At 34.8% G+C, this 20,280-nt stretch overlaps 2 protein-coding genes and 1 long non-coding RNA gene across 4 annotated transcripts in view; 2 read left to right on the top strand and 1 right to left on the bottom strand.

Moving 5' to 3' along the window:
• Positions 1 to 83: 83 nt before the first annotated feature.
• Positions 84 to 9,958, bottom strand: tmc8 (transmembrane channel-like 8). The gene is made up of 16 exons (XM_083558070.1): positions 9,663 to 9,958; positions 8,669 to 8,858; positions 8,088 to 8,236; positions 7,878 to 8,000; positions 7,739 to 7,791; positions 6,872 to 7,011; positions 5,019 to 5,166; positions 4,313 to 4,474; positions 3,700 to 3,854; positions 3,464 to 3,545; positions 2,357 to 2,454; positions 2,067 to 2,253; positions 1,837 to 1,967; positions 1,596 to 1,748; positions 1,228 to 1,306; positions 84 to 699 (listed from the first exon to the last, which is right to left on the bottom strand). Exons 1-16 carry the CDS (start codon positions 9,709 to 9,711, stop codon positions 613 to 615), a joined length of 1,986 nt encoding a protein of 661 aa, XP_083414196.1. The 5' UTR covers positions 9,712 to 9,958; the 3' UTR covers positions 84 to 612.
• Positions 659 to 944, top strand: LOC310735386. The gene is made up of 2 exons (XR_014536274.1): positions 659 to 781; positions 845 to 944. It is a non-coding gene; the product is annotated as an uncharacterized lncRNA (long non-coding RNA).
• Positions 9,951 to 20,280, top strand: part of tmc6b (transmembrane channel-like 6b) — a 25,659-nt gene continuing 15,329 nt past the window's right edge. Inside the window, exons 1-2 of one of the 2 annotated variants that reach the window (XM_083558069.1) lie at positions 9,951 to 10,067; positions 19,219 to 19,381. In XM_083558069.1, the coding sequence (XP_083414195.1) occupies positions 19,323 to 19,381 (59 nt within the window). In that variant the 5' untranslated portion in view covers positions 9,951 to 10,067; positions 19,219 to 19,322. Of the gene's footprint in view, positions 10,068 to 12,545; positions 12,662 to 19,218; positions 19,382 to 20,280 lie in introns of those variants that run through there. The other variant, XM_083558068.1, reaches the window with a different exon arrangement.

Below are 20,280 nucleotides of genomic sequence, written 5' to 3'. Positions count from 1 at the left end.
TGCTCAGTGCTTACTGCTTATTGCCATATTGCTTAGCGTTCTGCCTACCGTAGCGAAGCACGGGTACTTTTAGCTAGTTCATTATATGAAGAAAGTTTTTAATATCCTTAGTACATATTTTATGCATATTTTACATTTACTGAACATTCACAGCTCTGTTGACAGCATCAAATTATTCATTTACATATGTTTAATAATATAAGGCATATGTACTCTCACTCTCACATTCACACATTTATACATTTATAAAAGTTGTATTTGAACAGCTTTTTATATCAAATACATGCAAAAACTTTTTTTTTATTCATTAATTTATTGTTTCTGATTGCTACTTCCCTGACTTTACAAGTAACCTATTTCACACAATTATTCCTTGTAAATCGCCAGAGTGGCCATTATTTGTGTGCACAATCAAATATATATATAAAGAAAAAAAATATATATAAAGAATTTTGTATTACACAATTTGATATAAAAAGCTATTGCCATATAATGCAATTCCTTTTTTTTGTTTTTTACAACATAATTTCATAAAGTCATAGAATTAAATCCTCATACATCATAAGGTAGCACAAAAGTGAGAGTTATATGATTAACAGCATCAGCAACATTTCAGACCGGTCTTCTTCTGACGGTCGTCTTCTTTCGCTTAAGCAGTGTGGCATGATGTTTCACCAGATAACGTTTGTCTGAGCTACACTGTGAGCAAAAAAACGTCCACAATGCAAAATAAGTTCTATCACTCTGTAATCGAAACATAATATGCCATTATACATAAAAAGTCTGTCCTCTGGTAAACAACATGCAGTACACAGTTTAACAGCATTGACTCTCAATTTTTGAGAGTTCTCCAGAGCTATGCCTTTTAGTGGTTTACCTGATCTAATCCCAGCACTAATTAAACAGGTTTCATGTCTAATGTAGTGGTATGGGTGCATTACAGATGAATGAATTCCAGCTTTATTTAACATAAACAAGACCAATAAAAAAACAAAGAGAGTATATTTCAGGGCAATATTAAATATATTAATATAATAGAATGAAATGCAGCAAACCCCCCCCCCCTCTCTATCATTATTATATATATAAATATAAATTATCAATTGAAACTATATTTTAATAATTTTTGCTTCAAATGACACCATCATTTATCCTTGCTCCATATGCAAACATCTATGGATAAATCTCTGGAATTGCAAGTCCACTCACACTACACACTTCACTCACCATAACAAGCATTTCCTTCAACCTCTCCATGGACTTCTGATTTGATTGTTTACGAGACACATAAGACGTCAAGATGATACTGTAATACATAAAATAATCACAAAACATATGCAGATACCAGAAGGGTGACAGAGCAAAATCTGGCTGTGTCATGGAGTGGGGGCATTTAATTAATTCTACTTGTCCTCAGGCAAAACAGTATTAAATCCTACTGAGTGACACTTCTAGAGGTCATGAGGCCTCACTGAATAATTTGATAAGTATGAAAATTATGTAAATCACCTTTCTAATACACTTTATTTTGGTTTTCGGTTTAACGTTGCGATTTATACATACACACATATGCCATCGAATACCTATTTACTTACATCTCTGTCAATATGAGCGAGAACGCAAATGCCTCTGATGTCATGTAACGTATGCCTTCCTTTGCAGCATATGGGAGTGTGCTAACACACTGACTTGTCACATTGAACACTGTGTGGTACTCAAGGAATGGGCCACATCTACTAGGAACAAACCTGCAGAGTGTGGAGAAAATAAATAAATAACAAATTGTATTTAATTTGATTATTGCTTGATAATAAAGAGTTTTAATATTTGCGTTACAATTTAATGTTGAAACCAAGTGTCACGAATGACATTATGAGGCCCAGTAAGAGCATGAAGTGAAACAGAACCGAAGAGCTGGTGGTCCGGAACATTTTCCTAGCCGGGCCGCAACATTGCTTCACGTTGAACTGTAGAGAAGTAAAGAACATTTATTTTTGCAAATGGATTGTATACAATTAGAAGTTAAACATATTTAAATAAAAGAAAAATAAACAATACAGACATACTTTGCTGATGTAGAAGATTGCCAGTAGTTTAAAAATGCTGATAGCTGGCAGGAGCGGACAATAAAAAACTCCCACCCAAGTCACTGTCTGACTGTAAACCAAATCTAACACATTCATTGTAATCACAAACTGCTGCTTGCCCACTTTCCTTGACATATTAGAAGATGAGCACTTCTCCACCAATAACCTACAACAGAACAATGCGAACAAAATGCACATAATTGTAGTAAATACAAGCTAATAAAATTTTTCTTACATATTTAATTACAAAATTAGGCTAGGAGTTTTACTTTCTGGGATACGCCACCAAGAATGTATTGCAGAAAGACGCCAAGAGTTGAAATATTGTGAGCTTGTACATTTCCTTTCCGAACTCAGTCTCTCCACACTAAAAACCAACAAACATTTGTTAGTTACAAGTTAGCTACAGTATGTGATAATTTGACGGTGTATTAAGTGTTATACAATCTCAGCAATATAATTCAATTCAACAGTATTTGTCTTAACTTGCTTTCATAGGAGCACATATGAATCTGCTCTTTCTTGCAATTATCCAATCAATGATGTGGCAAAAGCAAAATGAATCAGAATATTAGAATGGGTAAAATGTGATCTGACTGATTTCGACGGAGTTGGTATGAGAATGGATGATTTGAGTTTTTCTGAAACTGCTGATCATATGGGATTTTTACTCATAACATGGGGAAAAAAATCTAGTGTTTTGCAGGTGGAAATCTTGATTTGGACAGTAACTCAAATATACCACCATGGTGAGCAGAAAAGTGGGACAAACATGTGTCTCAAATACAACATACTAAACATTGAGGGCTACATCAGCATAAGACCACATTAGAATCTGAGGAGTCTGAGAAAAACTTTCACAAAATCTAAGCAAGATAGTGGTCATTGGTTTGTTTCCCTTATGGGTTCATCTGTTATGTGTTGCTTTATATCAAATTATAGCTGTATTAATTAATTAATTATAAAGTATAAATGTAATTAATTTTCTGGTAACTAATTCTACTGATTTTGGACTGTTTCTCATTTGTTTTCTTGTGTAATGTGTTGTTAAAACTACCTTTATACAGCCAGACTGCCTGAAGATGTCTAAAACCTTGTTTGTCAATGTCACAGTTTGGTCGAATTGTTGGTTAGTGAAATGGACACAAGAATCTTAGCAATGCATTAATTTTTCATCTGTGCAAAAATTGTTCTAATTTCAGATTGGAGCATATATAATGTAATTTCATGCATTGTGCTGCTGTTACATGATTAACCACCGCAGACATATTGTACAGGTCTTATAATCAGTTTATTATTTGTTTATGTTTATGTTTATTATTTAATACTTGTGATTTTAATGTTGTTGGTTTATTTCTGGAGAAATCACAACTTACACTATTATTATCATTTTTATTGTCTTTTGTAATAAGGAAGAAGAGGTAGATGGCTAAGCTTCCCAGCTTCAACAGGATACTCCTGTTGGTATAAAGCACACAATCTGTTTCAATGTGCAGCAGAATAATAATTACTCAACATGGTAAACAGATTAGAAACAAATTATTCAGTTCAAATAAGGTCTTTTGGATATAACCTTAGGATTGGTTTAAATATGTGATGTTTTGTTTCCTACCGAACTAAGGTGACATTCAGCTGGGTGGTAAGGGAGTAGTCTTCATACACTGTGATTGCAGAAAAAAAGTGTGGTACCAGAAAATTGACTACTGTGATTGTAATGGGTGAAACGTAGCTACACGGGAGATTTAAAGTCCAGTGGAATTTATAACACTGAGGAAGAGAGAGAGAGAGAGAGAGAGAGAGAGAGAGAGAGAGAGAGAGAAAGAGAGAGAGAGAGAGAGAGAGAGAGAGAGAGAGAGAGAGAGAGAATTCAATATACACAAAACATTTTATAATAATAAGAGAAGACATTTATTTTAATGAAATATTAAAATACGATTGACGGGTATTTCACGACAGTTCTGCATCTATGAAGTTAACCCCCAGCCCATTTCTTACAAACAAATACAACAAAACCTGGCACACTTTTACTAGCCTTCTTAATAGAACAAATTCTTTATTATATAATGATGCATTTATTGATAATTTAAAAAGTATTGTCTATTTGCTGTTAAAGAGCAGCAGCTATAAACAAATATATTATATTTTGTTAAAATTATGGCTACTTTAACATTATGCCTTTGTATAATACTTGCTTAATTATTTGAGTCATATGACTTTTCCCTTACCTCAGGGTTTATAGTGGTGGCAAAATAGATCAGATAGATGGAGCCACCCAGGATAATTAACACCACAATGTTGAGGACAATGCGCAGAACGTACAGAAGAATCCACTGCTTCAGTGAACGCCCCAAAACTTTCTGACGAAACTTTTGCTCTTCAAGGTCCATCTTAAACAACAGGATAAAGAAAGTGTTTAAGTGTGTAAGATGAAATTTAAACTGAAGCCAAAAGAAATCTAATCAAGAAATGTATTGTGATATTCATGAAAATCCAGCAGTTCATTTTCTACATTTTGATGTACATTTTTTGGCCAAGTTCTAAAGAAAAAAAAAAAACTCTCTCTCTCTCTCTCTCTTTCTCTCTCTCTCTCTCTCTCTCTCTCTCTCTCTCTCTATCTGTTTTAAATTTACATTGCTTGTTAAACAAATTAATTAATGTGTTTTCGGATTTGTTAATTTGTTTTTGGAATTGTTATTTAGTTTTTGGATTTGTTGATGTGTTTTGCACTTCTCGGCCACCGTAGGAATCTCTAGGGAATACGTGATTAATATTAAAACTGCATATGGAGCTACTGTCAGGGTCACTAATATAGAAGAAAAGCATTCTAAAGCATTCAGAATGGCGAATCAAAAGCGTGGTATAAACAGCACTGCAGTATAATGATCATCACTTTTACAGTTCTGCTTTCCAAGATGATGCTCAGAAGCTCACCTTCAGTTCGTTTCTGATTAAGTTGTGTTTAAGGAAAGCCGCTTCAGGCTCCCGGATGCAGAAATCCCATCCACAGAACACCTTATAGCTCACATTTTCAGTGAAATGAAGGCCAGTCAATGAAGAGTTCTTATATCCCACCACCGTTCTATAACAGAAAAAAGCCTCTATTTAGTTTGGAGTGTTGTCTTTTTCCCTATCGTTTTTTTTTTTGTTATTACCAGTATTACATGCATTATAAACATATATTGAATAAGTTTATTTTGAGTTGATAATAATTTCAAACAATTATGATGAATGAAATTATTTTCCAATAACATTTTTATTCATTGAATTTAATTTAATTTTTGCTATATTGTTGTTGAATTTAGAATAGTACATAATGTGCAACATATTTGCAACATTTGCAAAAACTAAAGTGATGTAAATTATTTTGGCTTGTAATTATTATTGTTTCTATTGTTTGTTTTATTATGGTTACATTTTTTTTACTTTTAGATGAATATAATAAATAAATCTCATGAAAATTATTTTTAAGCATTTGGGAAATGTTCTGTACTATACATTTACTTTAATAATTCATTTACTTTATTCTACTCATATACAATTATTTATGTTTACTTATAAATATTTCACAATATGTCTCAGCAAGAATGACAAGTCAGCATAAAAAAAAGGTTCGACAGCTAAGCCTGGTGTAGAGCCAACAGCCTGTCTCTGAACGTTGACAAAACTCAAAAGATGATTGTTGACTTTATGAGAGCACAGAGGGGCCATTCTTCACTAATCATCGATAGATCCTTTGTGGAGATCATCAAATTCCTTGGTGTTCATCTGGCGGAGAACTTCACCTGATCACTGACTACCAGCTTCATCACCAAGAAAGCCCAGCAACGTCTTTTCTTTCTGAGAAGGCTGAGGAAAGCCCACCCCCCTTCCTGATCCTGACCACATTCTACAGAGGGACCATTAAAAGCATCCTGCTGCATCACTGCCTGGTTTGGGAACTGCACCGTCTCAGATTGCAAGACATAAATGTAAAACCCTACAGTGGATAGTGAGGACAGTCGAGATCATTGTGGTCTCTCTCCACTCTATCACGGGCATCTACACCACAAGCTGCATCTGCAAAGCTAACAGCAATGTGGATGAACCCACACACCCCTCACACACACTATTCATTCTTCTTCAGGAAAGAGCTTCTGAAGCATTCAGGCTTCACATCCAAACTAACTAACAGTTTTTTCCCTCGAGCCATTAGGCTCATCCACACTTAACCGTGTGTTACTGAACTGCTGCAAACCTGAACTCAAACACACACTCAATACTCATTTCATATCATAAACATCTATGTCTTCAGCACCACTCATATTATGTTATAACTATAACTATTATAACAGTTATAGTATAACTGTTTACATGCTGTTTTTGCACACTTACTTAATTGCTGCTGTTGCTGTTTTGCCAACTTTTTGTGTCTATGTTTCCAAGTGCACTGTTATTTACAGTTCTCTTTTTTGCACATTGTACTGTATAACATGTTTTACAGTAGGTTTACTGGTCCATGCTAATTTGTGTTTTGTGTTTTGTGTATGTCTTACACTGTCTTGTATTGTCTGTTTGCACTGTGTTTTGTCTGCACTAGGTTGCACACGATGCACTTTATGTGGCAAGGACAACTTACTTAGGCCTTAGCTCTGTGTTTTATTATGTAGCTCTATGTTGTGTGATGTAGCTCTATGTTGTACCGCATCAGCAATATGTGGTTGAAATGATAATAAAAGCTTCTTGACTTGACTTGACATAAATATTTTCAATAAAAGGATAATGTGATGGTAATAAAGTGCTCTGACCTGCGTACTATCATGATAAGATTAAGGAGGAGTATGATGAGCATTCCAAAGAGAAAGAGGAGAGCTGTGTTTAGACATTCTGCACCAAAAGACATGTTCTTGTAGAAACCATAAAAAACTGGAGAGTGTTCCATAAAGCCCTGTAAAACACAGAGAGTGGGACAGAAAGAAAAAAATTAGTTTTGAGACCTTTTTTGAGATCTTTTACGTCAGACTGAGGTGGGACCTCATGTAATTGGAAAATATGCGGGGTTTTTTTTAAGCCTATATGTTAACATTTTTACTTAGATATTTTAATATCTGTGTATTGGCAAAATATTATTCTCAGTGCCCCTTAATTTAACAGTTAGATTACAACAGCAGTTAAAATTCTCATTTACTTTATCTGACAATTTTCTTTAATTAGCCTAGATTAGAACACGTCAAGTTCCAGCTTTTTGCTCTGGTACAATTATATTTAATAGACAGACCAATAAATAAAAGCTGAAGAATGATAAAGTGTGGTGCATTAGTAAATCTAGATAATTATGGATGGGGTGATGTGATGCTTTTAAAGTTATTGTCACTACAACAAAATATATTATTGTCTAAGAAAACTGTAACAAACATGTTAAAAAACATCATACTTTGTTTATGTTTATAATTGTATTTATCATTGTAATACCTCCGGCCTCTTTTTTTTTTTTCCTCTTGAAGGTTATAATTTAGATAATATATTTTTCAATTATATTCAGTTAAAGGAAAAGGCTCCATCCAGACAATATTGTATTAGAACGAGTGCACTGTTGTCAGAAATAATGCTATAGAATTTTTTTATGTGAATTGCTGTGTTATAATTATAAAAGAAAAAAACATAGAGCAACTTACGGTGCCCAGGAAAATATCCAAAAACGAAGAGTTGTGTCTGAAATTCTTAAACGCTTTAAAAGAATAAGAATACCATTAGCTGACAAAATCGAAAGAACCTCCCTAAATTCTTCAGCACCCAACAATTCACAATACTTACAGTTTTTTCTCAAAAGAGATGGACTTATCACAAAACCAGCGAGGATGACACAGTTCAGAAAATTTAGGCAGAGTAGGTACCTAAGGAAAACAAAGTATGCCTTCACCCCCACACCGAATCTCCCTGTAGAGGAAATCAGTTCATGTGAAAGCTTAACATAGCAGCATACACACAGAATTTAGAGTAAATTACAGAGCAAAAATACTGTACCTTCAATGTTATGGAGAGTGGATTTCCACAGTAGTAGCCCTGAGACAACTCTTCCCAATTGCTCCCTCATTCGCCTTCTTGCTATTTCCTGACTTCTCTTCCATGATGCCCAATATCCAATTTTACAGCTTCTACTGTGTTGTCTGCTTCTGAATAATTGATCAATAATGACAAGCAATTGTAACCCAGAATAATTGTGTAGTCTAACATTTTTGAATAGTACAAGTTTGTGATTATATTAGGGATCGGTGATGTAATATTTACTTCTTATAAAACTAAGTAATATACTGCTATCAACAGCAACATAGTTCTAAAGGTTTTCCTATGTATATACTATTACAAATAATGGATAATGTGCTCATCAAAGAAAGTATTATATTAAAATTATATAAATATTACAATCACCAATACGAGAAAAAGAGAGATTTATTGTATCTTTTAACTAAATTAAATTAAACACTTTTAGTGTTTTTAGTGGTTCCACAACAAAATGTCATTAAGCAACTCACAGTGAGAGCAAAGCTCCAAAAGATTTTATTCTCATCAGAATTACAGCTAAATTAGCAACAAATAGAAAACACCTGAGGGTTCTCTTCTCCTGTATACAGAGGGGCAACATTTTTAGTGATTGATTGAGGATAATATGATCCTCAGCTTCTTGTGCTTGCTCCTTGTTTTGCAGCCTTTTCTGTGAACTGGGCAGCTGCTCATAGATATCAGCCTGACAGTCCTCCCAGGTGAACGCAGAGTCGGCAGAAACAGTGCTTTCCTCTGTAAAAAAAATATTTTTTCATCATATTTATGCCCACACTGTTTTGACAGGGACTTAAAATTGTAACTGAAATATTTAACATAATAAAATGGCATAAATGTCAATTAATAATTGGATATTCAAATAAAATGCAATATATGATATTATAATTACTAGGTGAGGCTTCTATGTGAGGAGATATTTATTTAAAACTATTTGAAGAAGTATTCAGTGTCAGTGCTTTGTAATAGTTTATGAAAACTTTACAGAATAAAAGATTTTGCACTTTCCTTACATTAAAGATAAAGTAAAACATTCCATAATATTAAATGTAAATATAAATATTTAGTGTATTATTATTTGGTAGGATCCTAAAAAAAAATGTAAAGAAAAACAATTTTATATCACACTGGTTGAATTGGAATACTCAATACAAGATTAAAATGCTACTTCCTTTACATTTTAACTCGTTTTTTTATGCATGAATGGCTAAATAGTTTCTTTTTTTTCTTTTATTAAAATATTTTTTAGCATCCATATTCAAGTTTGTAGGTTTTTATGCATGAACTGTTATATGTCTCTAGTTTTTGTTTTTACATCTACGGCTTTTGCAGAAAACTCAGTCACACGCATGAGTCAGAATATGAGGAAGTCCAGATATGAGTGAAACCTGAAACACTAAACTGTGAAAGAAACAGTTGGTAAAGTCAGATGTATAATATATTTTAGCTAGATTTTCTTCTCCTCCATTATTAGCATTACAAGCTTGACTCTGCATACATACAAACGACAGAACAAAGCGAAAACGTATGTAAGACACTTGCCTGATATAAGTCTTTGGTAATTGACAGGTCTGGAGTCCTCCATATTCATTCAGTATTTTACAAGGTGAAGTCCAGCAATGCAATGTCTGAATAACACTTATTCTTAGTTGCAGAAAAATGTAACAAAAAAGACAAAAGTTGTCTGCACCTTGCAGCTGTAGGGCAAATGCTATGGCGCAAACTCAGGATGCGGTCTAAGATCTCCTTCTTAGTAAAGCTACACGGATCACTGCTTACAGGAAGTCATATGACAGATGTAGAACTTGTGGGGGTGTCACTTTAATTTGAAAGGCCAACATGACAAAGTGTGAGAGATTTCCAAATCTAACATACTTTCAAGGAGAGTCAATGTTCATATGCACAGATTGGAACTGTCTTCAGAAATGAAACTATATTATTCAAGCTGTGAGTATGGCTGTTATTCATCATTAATGTGTATTAGTGTTTATTAAACATGCCATGGGTGTAGAATAAGATTTTATTTTGAAGTAAAGTATCAATATGGCACTATCATGGACATTCTGGACCACTATATGATCTGTAGATAAAGGGACATTTTGTACTCGTTATCAATGAAGATTAGTCCATAAATGTAACCTAGCCTCATCAGTCTGCTATAATCTAGGGGAAAACATCATTGACTGCAGAAGTGTCAAACTTGTTTAAGGTAACAAAGCAGGTTATTCTTAATCCAGTTGTTTAATTTTTATTCCAAAACATTTCAGACCATTTATCACATTGAAAGTGACATGCTATTGTCTACATGCTATTGAGAATGAAGTTTCTGTTTAAACACAAATTAGCATGTTTGTTTATGTGATAGACAGGTGGAGGAAACCTACTGTAAGACCGCAGACAGGCTAGTAATACACACAGACCTTTACAGAAAATACACTTACAAAACTTAAATAAAGCTGTTAAGCCTAAACCTAAACCTAAACTTAAGTACTAAACGGAGATCTTCTGGCATTTCCTTTAAATAAACGTAACACAAACCTACACACTGTGGGTGGACACATTGATTCTTGCTGTTCACAAATGCAAACCACAAAAGGCCAAGCAGAGGAAAGACATAACTCATTTTACTTCACTAGTAATATTTTAAGACACTGCACAGTTTCACAGCACTTTATGAAACATAGGTGACCTGAGCTGTTACAGTCTACATAGCTTAATCTTTATATAATCATACAAACTTCCATACAGACACATTCAGTTAAACACGTGCAATTTATTTATTATTCAAGAAAGAATTATAGGGTTTCTCTTTGTTGCATATGCATGCCAAAGCAGTCCATTAAATGTTATTCCATTAGTGGATATAAGTGGCTAACTATATAGTGTCAATTTCAACCCAATAATCTACATACAATATCAGAAAAAGGACATTAAGCTTTTATCTAGCCCTTGGGGTGGTATCTCAAAGTGTGCACATTTTATTTCTTAAGTGTTCTTTTGAACTAGAAAGATGTAGATAGTGTTCCAGTGACACTTCTCTAGGTACCACAAGTACAGTACCCCTTTCCCTTTCCATTGTAGTCACGGTTTTTCCCTGCTATGATGTCTTATAGGAATAGCTATTTATTTTTACTGCACATGCACAAGATTTAAACCTGGGTCAGAAAATTAAGCTTCACTGTTTTAAATTTTATTTTGGGTTCAATGTGGTGTGAATATATTCCTTATACCAAACGTAAACAGCAACATGTTATGAATTTAAAAAAATTCAATGTATTGCAGGAATGACCTACTTGACAGTGTTTTGCACAAAATCTACTATTGCACTGCAGTGTATTGTGGCAATATAAAGCATTGCCAGATGACTGGTTTGCCACATCGTACACCACTGGTTAAAACTTTAAACTCTGCAGAAAGAAATGTTTGCTATTTAATGTAAATGATTCCTTTGACCTCACTGCAAACTGTCTCCAGATTTCTCGAACTCATTAAAATCAGCAAAGATTCTGGAAGGCATCACTGAGCTTCATGCATGGAAGGTGCTCTATCTATCTATCTATCTATCTATCTATCTATCTATCTATCTATCTATCTATCTATCTATCTATCTATCTATCTATCTATCTATCTATCTATCTATCTATCTATCTGTCTGTCTGTCTGTCTGTCTGTCTGTCTAGGGTTAGTTCGCGAGTGTGTTCGCGAGTGTGTGTGTGTGTGTGTGTGTGCAACCTTTTACTTTCAGAAATACAAACACATTTAGTTAAACACATGCAATTGATTTATTATTCAAGAAAGTATTATAGACTTTTTATCCAGAGAAGGTATGTATCCCACTATTAGTTCCAATTATAACCCAATAAACTACACACACACCCACACACCCACACACACACACACCCACACACACACACACACACACACACACTTTCTAGCTAAAAAAAATATCATTAACAATTTATATATATATATATATATATATATATATATATATATATATATATATATATATATATATATATATATACATATGAAATGAAGTGAATAAGACATTTTACAGTTGGACAGGGTCTAGACTGGAAGGTAGTGTTTATAAAAAATAATCTTTTATTTAAATAGTAATTGCTACTGTTTGATATCGTACCGAGTTTATAAAGTGTTTTGTTAATAATACATGCCACATTATTAGGATTAATGAGATACAGTCAATCAATCGCAAGCAAGTTCCAGTATAAATGGGACTGTACCACTTTTGTTAAACGTGGGGAGAGTTGCATTATGTAAACGCCTATACAATTAGGATAATCCTAATGATGTCAAAAACATGTTTTGATTTAAGATTTAACAGCGCATTATAAAGTTAAGAGAACCTGTTTGTCTCTTTCTCCTCGCTCTTCGAGTGTGTCTAACACTTGCCACCCCTCACGTATCTCCGGGAAATGGAAGCGCTTAGTGAAATGCTGCTAAGCAGGCAGAGATACAACTGGTTCTGGTTGATTTGTGAGACTTAGTTGTGCAGCGGTATTGGTCAGTCACCTCGGGTAAGTAGTATTAGTAGAAGTAAGACTGGGAACGGAAACTAATAAGCTTTGGATTTTTTATAAAAAAAAAATGTTTTTAACTGCTTGCAAAGTTCAAACTCAAACTTTATCTCGTGCGCTCACTGCAGCGTGTTTATTTTGGTGTGATATGTGCTACAGGTTAAAGGGAAGTGAGAGCTGTGCATTTTAATTCAAGTAAGATGTCACAACTTCAGTGGGTTTTTTTTAACGTCGTTTTGTTGCGTGTAAAGGAGTGAAACGACTCGGCTTTTCGACCCCCCCTCTCTCATTATGTGTTTGAGGCTTTTAGTGGGCAAACAGCGTTAAAAAAATCTGTCTCAAGTTTCCATGGTTTCTCATCCAGTTACTTCAAGAACGGCTCGCGCTTGCACGCGCATACGGGAAGCTGCGGGTGATTTATAAAGCAATCTGAGAACCAAGTTCAGTAACATGATCATCACCTGCTCTACTACATTCCGCTCAAATGTCTACTCTGTAAATCGTGTGCAAAGTGTTTTTAACTGTTTTACACAATTTTCTATGTACTCTTAGCACACGTTGAGGATCAGGTTATGGAAGGCCAAGTGGGTCATATCACCATAAATAACTAGAGATTTACTGGCTTCCACCCCACAGAGTATTAAAACAAATAATTATTTCATAATCGTTTTTCACGGTGTAGTAAAACATATTCCAATGTCGTTAAAACATTTGTTTTTCGACTCATTCGCGCCAATTAGAAAGATTGACATGTTTACCTGTTGTTTGACCTGCTAAAACAAATTGCTGTATAAGCTTGATGACATTGGAGGGACACTGTGGCAGTGGGTTGTGTTGCCATTTCACAGTTTCATTGTCCTCTGGTTGATTTGGAGCTTTGTGACCTGTCTGTGTGGATTTTCTCTCCATGTCCTCCCTGTGTCCATGTGCTATTGCTCTGGGTTCAGTTTTTTCCCCCCAACCTATTTGAAACTTGGATTATCAATGGCTAGTGTCCATTTTATTGTGTACTTTCCATTTGCATTATGGATTTCTAAAGTATGCTTTAGGGCGGTATCTATGTTGGACACAGGACAATACTTGTTCTTGCTCTTCTATGTGGAAAAAGTGGAAAACACAATTTGTAGTGTGGTAGTATGTTGTGTGGACTGAAAGTCATATGAATCACTTGGCGCAAAACAAACAAGATTGTGGGTAATGTGTACAGGTGTTTGTTTGCCATTATTTTTAATAGCCTTTTTATTTATTATTATTATTTTTTAAAGTGTCACTTTGTCAAAGGGGATGAAAAACATGTCTGTGGTTTTCCTTGACATTGCTGCATCAAATTCATTGTAATGGGAAGCAAATATATGCCTGATAGAAATGATGAAGACCAAAAGCTTTTTATGTTTTTACACAAACAAAGTAAAGGGGTGTAAAAACATTTAAAATGCCTAAGTAAGGAGCTTTTATATGTTTTAATGTTTAAAAATGTCGTTGTAACTGGAGAGCATTATTAAAATCATTGTAAAATCTGCCTGCAGTCATCTTGAACCTGACCCAATAAACCATTTATAGAAGATAAACACAATATAAAATTAATAATAATATTGAAAAAAATGCACATTTACAAACCCACCTAGTAAGTATATAGTATACTCCCAAACCATGTCCAACCCATATTTCAGATTTGTAATATAGGATTTAACTATTTTGGTATGAAAATATTGTGTGTAATATCTAAAACATGATTTGCATGCATTTTGCAAGCGACAACTTAAACGTCATTATACTCCCTTGCTGAGCATTTTATATACACCAAAAAAAGATTTAAAAGAAACATTTACTAGATGTCTGTTCAGAGCCAAAACATCTCTCTCCATCAGGTGTCACAACCTCTTTCTGTTTTAAAACATCTAATTTCAAATGTGTATACTTTGTGTATAGCAACTAAAGAAGAGACTGAGTTTTGTGTGATTCTCATTTTGTATATCATTACATTAGAAGTGTATATCAGGAGTGATGAGGATGGACAGGATTAGAAACCAGTTTATTAGAGGGACAGCGCATGTAGAATGTTTGGAGACAAGGTGAGGGAGGAGCGATTGAGATGGTTTGGACATGTGCAGAGGAGGGACATGACGTATTCTGGTAGGAGAATGTTGAGGATGGAGCCACCAAGAGGGAGGAAAAGAGGACGATTAAGGAGGCAGTTTATGGATGTGGTGAGGGAAGACAAGCAGGTAGTTGGGTTGAAAGAGGCAGATGTAGAGGACAGTGGGGTATGGAGACGGATGAAGTGTACATGTTTCAAATCAGCTTTACACAGATAAAGTGGTAACAAAGAATGTATAATATTTTTTTTCCTTAAGTTTTATCCCTTAGACAGTGGCAAATGTGACATTTAACAAATAACATTTCTTACAGCAAATGTAACAGCTGAAGCTACGGTGTAAAATGATGACTGAGCTCAGTTAAAGCATAATTGAATTGATCCTGCTTTATGGTGAAATATTACCCAGTTAGTTTTACATACAGACTTGTAATGAGAATAAATCTGACTTGTGAGAACAGGATTGTGTTGTTGCTACTGAGAACTTGAACAAATACCTTTTTAACCTGACTGAACAATGCTGTGACTCTCAAAGGTGGTATAGTTTTTGTGCATAAGACCTTGCATTTATAGGAACTGCCAAGAGAATGTAGTGCGTGTGCGTGTGCGTGTGTGTGTGTGTGCGTGCGCATAAGGGAGAGATGGAGTGTGTCATTAATCACATCAAAAAATTAAATAAATGGATCCAGATATGCTTTAGTCTTTAGTGGTCTTGTACCGTGTCTCCTACACATTTTAAAGATCGAAGGTTACAATGCTTTATTTTCAGTGTACGCAACGCAACAGACCATTTCATTACTGCACTTAAAATGAAGGAGTTTAAAAATAGAGATTAAAGAATAAACACAAAAAGCCATTCACTGTAAGCTATGTATAAATATCGCACACGAGTATATTGCATTGAATTTTTGGAATATATGTATGTTGCAAAAAAGTGTTAATATTGAGCTCATCCAAACACAAGAGTGCCAGGATCAGAATCAGATTCAGCTTTATTGGTCAAATATGCCTGAGCATAACCGGTATTTGGTATTTCCTATTTAGAGTAAACCGACAGTACGCAGTTAACATACAGGCTCTACACAGCAGTGCGGGACTGGAAAAACACATAGACTAATGCAACCTGTTTACCACTAACACTGCTATATGACTAAGCATAGAAGACTGTACACATTGGAGCAAGACAGAAAGTGACATAATAATGCAGTGATTGTCCAGTTGGTTAAAGAAGCATAAAGTGCTATGGTATTTTAAGACAAAGACTAATGCAGCTACAATAATACATAACGCAACTAGGCACAACCAGCTTAGAGTACATTACATGTTGGCTCTCAAAAGGAAGTGATACTTCTGAAGTTATTTAAAAAGGGGGAAAGGGGGGGGCCCTTTTATTGCACAAATTAGATGGGTAGTGTAGTAGTAAAATGTCCAGTATAGATTGGCGTTATGGGAGGGAGTTTTTGTGGTTGCCACAAATAAGCTGTTTGAGTCTGGCAGTCCTTGTTTCAGACTTAGAATGTGTATAGTTGCTGGAGAGAATGTTTACAGTTGCTGGAAAAAGGGCAGGTTGGTCCCTAAGATGTTGTTTTTCACCAAGAAGAAAGCGGGTCTACTTTCAACTCCCAACTGGCCTGGATGAGACCGATTACTGTGGTATCCTCAGCTAATTTCAGAATCTTAACAAATATGTTCACTAAATGCAGTCATTTGTGTACAATGAAAAGAGCAGAGTGGAGAGCACACATCTTGGGGGTGTAGCAGTGCTGTGTTTGAGTGCTGGATGTGAATATACAGTATTTTGCTCTGAATAGATATATAGAAACGTTCTAATGCACATGTTGTCATTAAGGTATTACAAATATACACAGTATCATGCGTTTTCTGTGATTAGGTCTACAGTATCATTTTATGCACTATACATGGTACAGTACATATCAATTATGTTAAACCAAAATCTACTATACTATGTAGTATGCAGACTAAGTGAACACAAAGGTGCTTGTGCTGATCTTAGTTTCAGTTAAAATTGCTACCAATTGTATGATGGTGTGAAGGGATACTTGGCTGTAGTATCAGAATCCAAATACTTTGTTGATCTCATAGGGAAATTGTTGACTTGTAGTTGCTTACAGTAAAAATTAAGGGAAAGAGATTAAAGTAAAATGAAATGACATTTAAATACAATGTACATATCAAGTGAAATGAAATGTGTGGCAGCAGTGACACAAATGGCGGAAAAGTCAGACTACAATGACGGTTATACAAGGTTTTGCATGTGCAACTTGTAACGTACATTACATAAAGTGTCATTCTTTTTCCATTTTGCATTTTCCACACTGCTTGGCACATGTACATGTGCATTCATCCGTATATGCGCATTTGACAGATGTTTGCAGACCGTGAAATACACGCTTTAACATTCTGCTTTGTATAACAAAAACACAGATGCATGATGTATTTACTATTCCTATTATGTTAATATTCACATTCTCCTGTTCCATTATTTCTGTTAAGTCTGTTCCAGAATTTATTCCAACCAAATCTATTTTTTTGTATACAGTATATGAGAGTAATTGGCTAGTAAAGACTTAGTCTTTAAAAAAACTTATTGTCTTCCTGGTTTTCCTCCCCACCCAACAACAACAAGAAAATTCCTTCAGTCCCAGTGGCCCCAATGTTTCCATTGTTAGTTCAAGTACGTACGTTCATATATTTAATACTCCTCAGCAAGCTTTCTGGTTCTGTTAGTCAGATTCATTTCTTTTATTGTTACTGACTTCAGGTTTATATGAAAATGAGCTCATGTTTTATTTTTTTTTATATTTACTTTTTGTTTATAATGTATATTTATTTTACAGTAACTGTAATGAATAGAATCTAGGACAGGGTCATTGTTTGAATGTAATGAAAAGAAGAGAAAAGAAAATAAGTATGCTGTGTGTTTGTGCACATATGGGAAAGAAGGGCTAGACTGTTCAGAGTGCTGATGTAAGCCCTTTCCTTAATGAGACGCCCTGAAATTTTCACTCACTTTTCTTTTCCCTCACCACACTAAAAGACTTTTACACAAAGATTAAAAAAAAGAACTGCAGCTGCAAAAAAAACACTGGAAACTAATTTTAAAAAATGTGTGTTTGGAAATTGATCAGTTTTCAGTGTTGTAAATTGCTGCTGCAGTTCTTTTTTCCATTCTTTGTGTAAAAGTCTTTTAGTGTGGCGAGGGACTTGCAGAGTTTAAGATGTTCCTTATGAGCTCTGAAGCTCATGAAAAATTTGTAACCGCAGCCTGCTGCTGATGTCATCAGGGTCTTTGTATCAGTCCTCCTACAGACAGATGAATTCGGAAAAGTGCCTCTTTCTGTCCTCCTACACGTATAAAAATAAGCCACTAATTAATAATTTAGAATTAATTTACATGTGAACAGGGATGGTGTACTGCTGTGTAACATCAATAGCTGTTCAGATAATCTTATCTTTGACATTGCTTTTGTGAGGGATGGAAATTTCATTGATAAATAATGAACAACACTGTATACATAAACAGAGGTATTGGCATGGAAGAAAGTCATTTTGGTCATTTGCGTGTATTCTAATATAAAACAATATATTAACTTTACTATTCAAGCAAAACTAAGAGCTATGAAAATAAACTTGATTTAACTTTTTTAGTCCCAAGTTTTGTCCCTAATTCTTCTCCAGGTTTAAAAACATGTCACTCTTACGCCCACTCGTACTCAGTGAATTCTGAATGCGAAGTACAGAAATTCAAGTTAAGCAAGTAAATAAAGTCTAAATACACGTTTTGGATCTAAAACGCCAATTCTCAGCTTGGCCCTAAGTAAGTCTGTAAGACTGAAAACTGCATGAATCTTAACTTATGTCAATATTTTAATAGGTTTTTCTCCATATAAAAATGCTAATTAAAGGTCCAGTCCTATATTTACGTAAATAAGCCTGCATTCCGAGTCTGTTATTGAGGCAGAAAAACTCGGGTATGCTTAATCAGAAGTTACTGATCTTTATCTGGACATTCTGTTACTCTAAGTTCCTGCTAAATGAATCATCATTGTTGCTTAATTGGGCTTCACCAAGTGCCAAGTATGCACAGAGTTCCACTTTATTATAAAGCCCAAAAGTAGAAAAGGTGATATAACGTATCTAAGGCTGAAGCAGAAAAGGATTCAGATTAACATGGAGATGTCACACCCTTTAGTGTTTTTATATTTTGAAAATATGAACCTAGAACAGTGGTTGTGCATTGACTTCGTGTTCATTCATGTTTCCTTTGGTAAGAGAGTGTATAGGTATTTCCCATACTGAAAGAAGGCGGCAGGCATGTTGAAACATGATGTAGCTAACACTTTAATGACACAAATCCCCTGTTTTGTTCTTCTCTCTCTCTCTCTCTCTCTCTCTCTCTCTCTCTCTCTTTTCTTTGAACTTGCCTTGCCTACTGCTGAAGAGGCAGAATGAAAGGCGGTAGAAGCAAATTCAAGGCATTCAGCTTGTGTGTGTCGATGGACTTCGAGTGACTGGCTGTGACTGGACCCTCGGGTTAGGGTGGAGATGGAGGCTCATAGAGTGAGTTTCGACGCAGACGCCCACTTAATGGAGGAAGGACTGGAGTAAGTATTATTTACCTGTACGCTCTTCCTGTATCTGGGTATTTTTCACCTTTGCACCCTTCCACACCCTCTCTCGTTTTCCTGTCTTACTCTATGCATTAGTCCATAAGTGTGTTTGTGGTGTAAAAGAATTGAGCCTTTTTTCTGTTTTCTCTTTCTGAGCTAGGCAGACAATGTTTTTTTCTACTCTTTTATGTGTTCTGTTTAAGAGCGTCTGTGTTCTACAGGAGACAATCCCTTTTGTTTTGTCTGTTTGTCACAGCTGAAGCACTGAACATGTGATTTCTTACGTAATGTGCGAAAGAGTTCCTTTTGTTTTTGTCTTCTGATCTGGAGAAGTGTCGTCGGTGTTTATCTGGTACCACCCTTGAAATAGTCTCACTGCAATAGATTTTACACAACCACACCCTTTACACTCCAATCGATGGATTTTTTTGTTATAAGTAAGGCAAAACAAGCGGGTATTACGTTTTTTTTTATTACAAATGCTTACTAATATATGTATTTAGTGGAACAACTGTTCCTCAGTTTTCTCTTTTGATGAAACTGTCGAACATATAGTGAATCACATATCATATGATATACCCACTGGTATTTTGCAATTACTGCCTACCCATTACATTTGTTTAGGGCTGTAGTTATTATTTTAGTAATCGAGTATTCTGCTGATTATTCCAACGATTAATCGAGTAATCGGATTAGAAGTACTTTTTCTTTATTAAGAGCAGTACTAATTTGACAAGAGAAAACGAACAAGTAATTTCTTTACTTTTAAGAAAAATCAACATTTTATTGCTGAGATTTCATACAAGAATATCTGTGAAAACTAAACTCATTCAGTGCATTTATTTGTCATATTACATCAAAATACAAATATGTATATAACATTTTTAGATTAC

Source organism: Silurus aristotelis (genome assembly GCF_946808225.1).
Source record: "Silurus aristotelis genome assembly, chromosome: 13".
In the NCBI taxonomy this organism is placed as follows: domain Eukaryota; kingdom Metazoa; phylum Chordata; class Actinopteri; order Siluriformes; family Siluridae; genus Silurus; species Silurus aristotelis.
The sequence above is the reverse complement of the archived record's forward strand: the minus strand, read 5'-3'. Positions and strand labels throughout refer to the sequence as shown.

Bases quoted from the DNA above. Each gene is read 5' to 3' on its own strand.
- tmc8 (XM_083558070.1), bottom strand. From the start codon at position 9,711: ATGAATATGGAGGACTCCAGACCTGTCAATTACCAAAGACTTATATCA. The intron at 5,167-6,871 runs GTCAGAGCACTT...TTTCTGTTATAG, and splicing joins CTTATCATGATAGTACGCAG to AACGGTGGTGGGATATAAGA. The intron at 3,855-4,312 runs GTAAGGGAAAAG...TCTCTTCCTCAG, and splicing joins CCACCACTATAAACCCTGAG to TGTTATAAATTCCACTGGAC.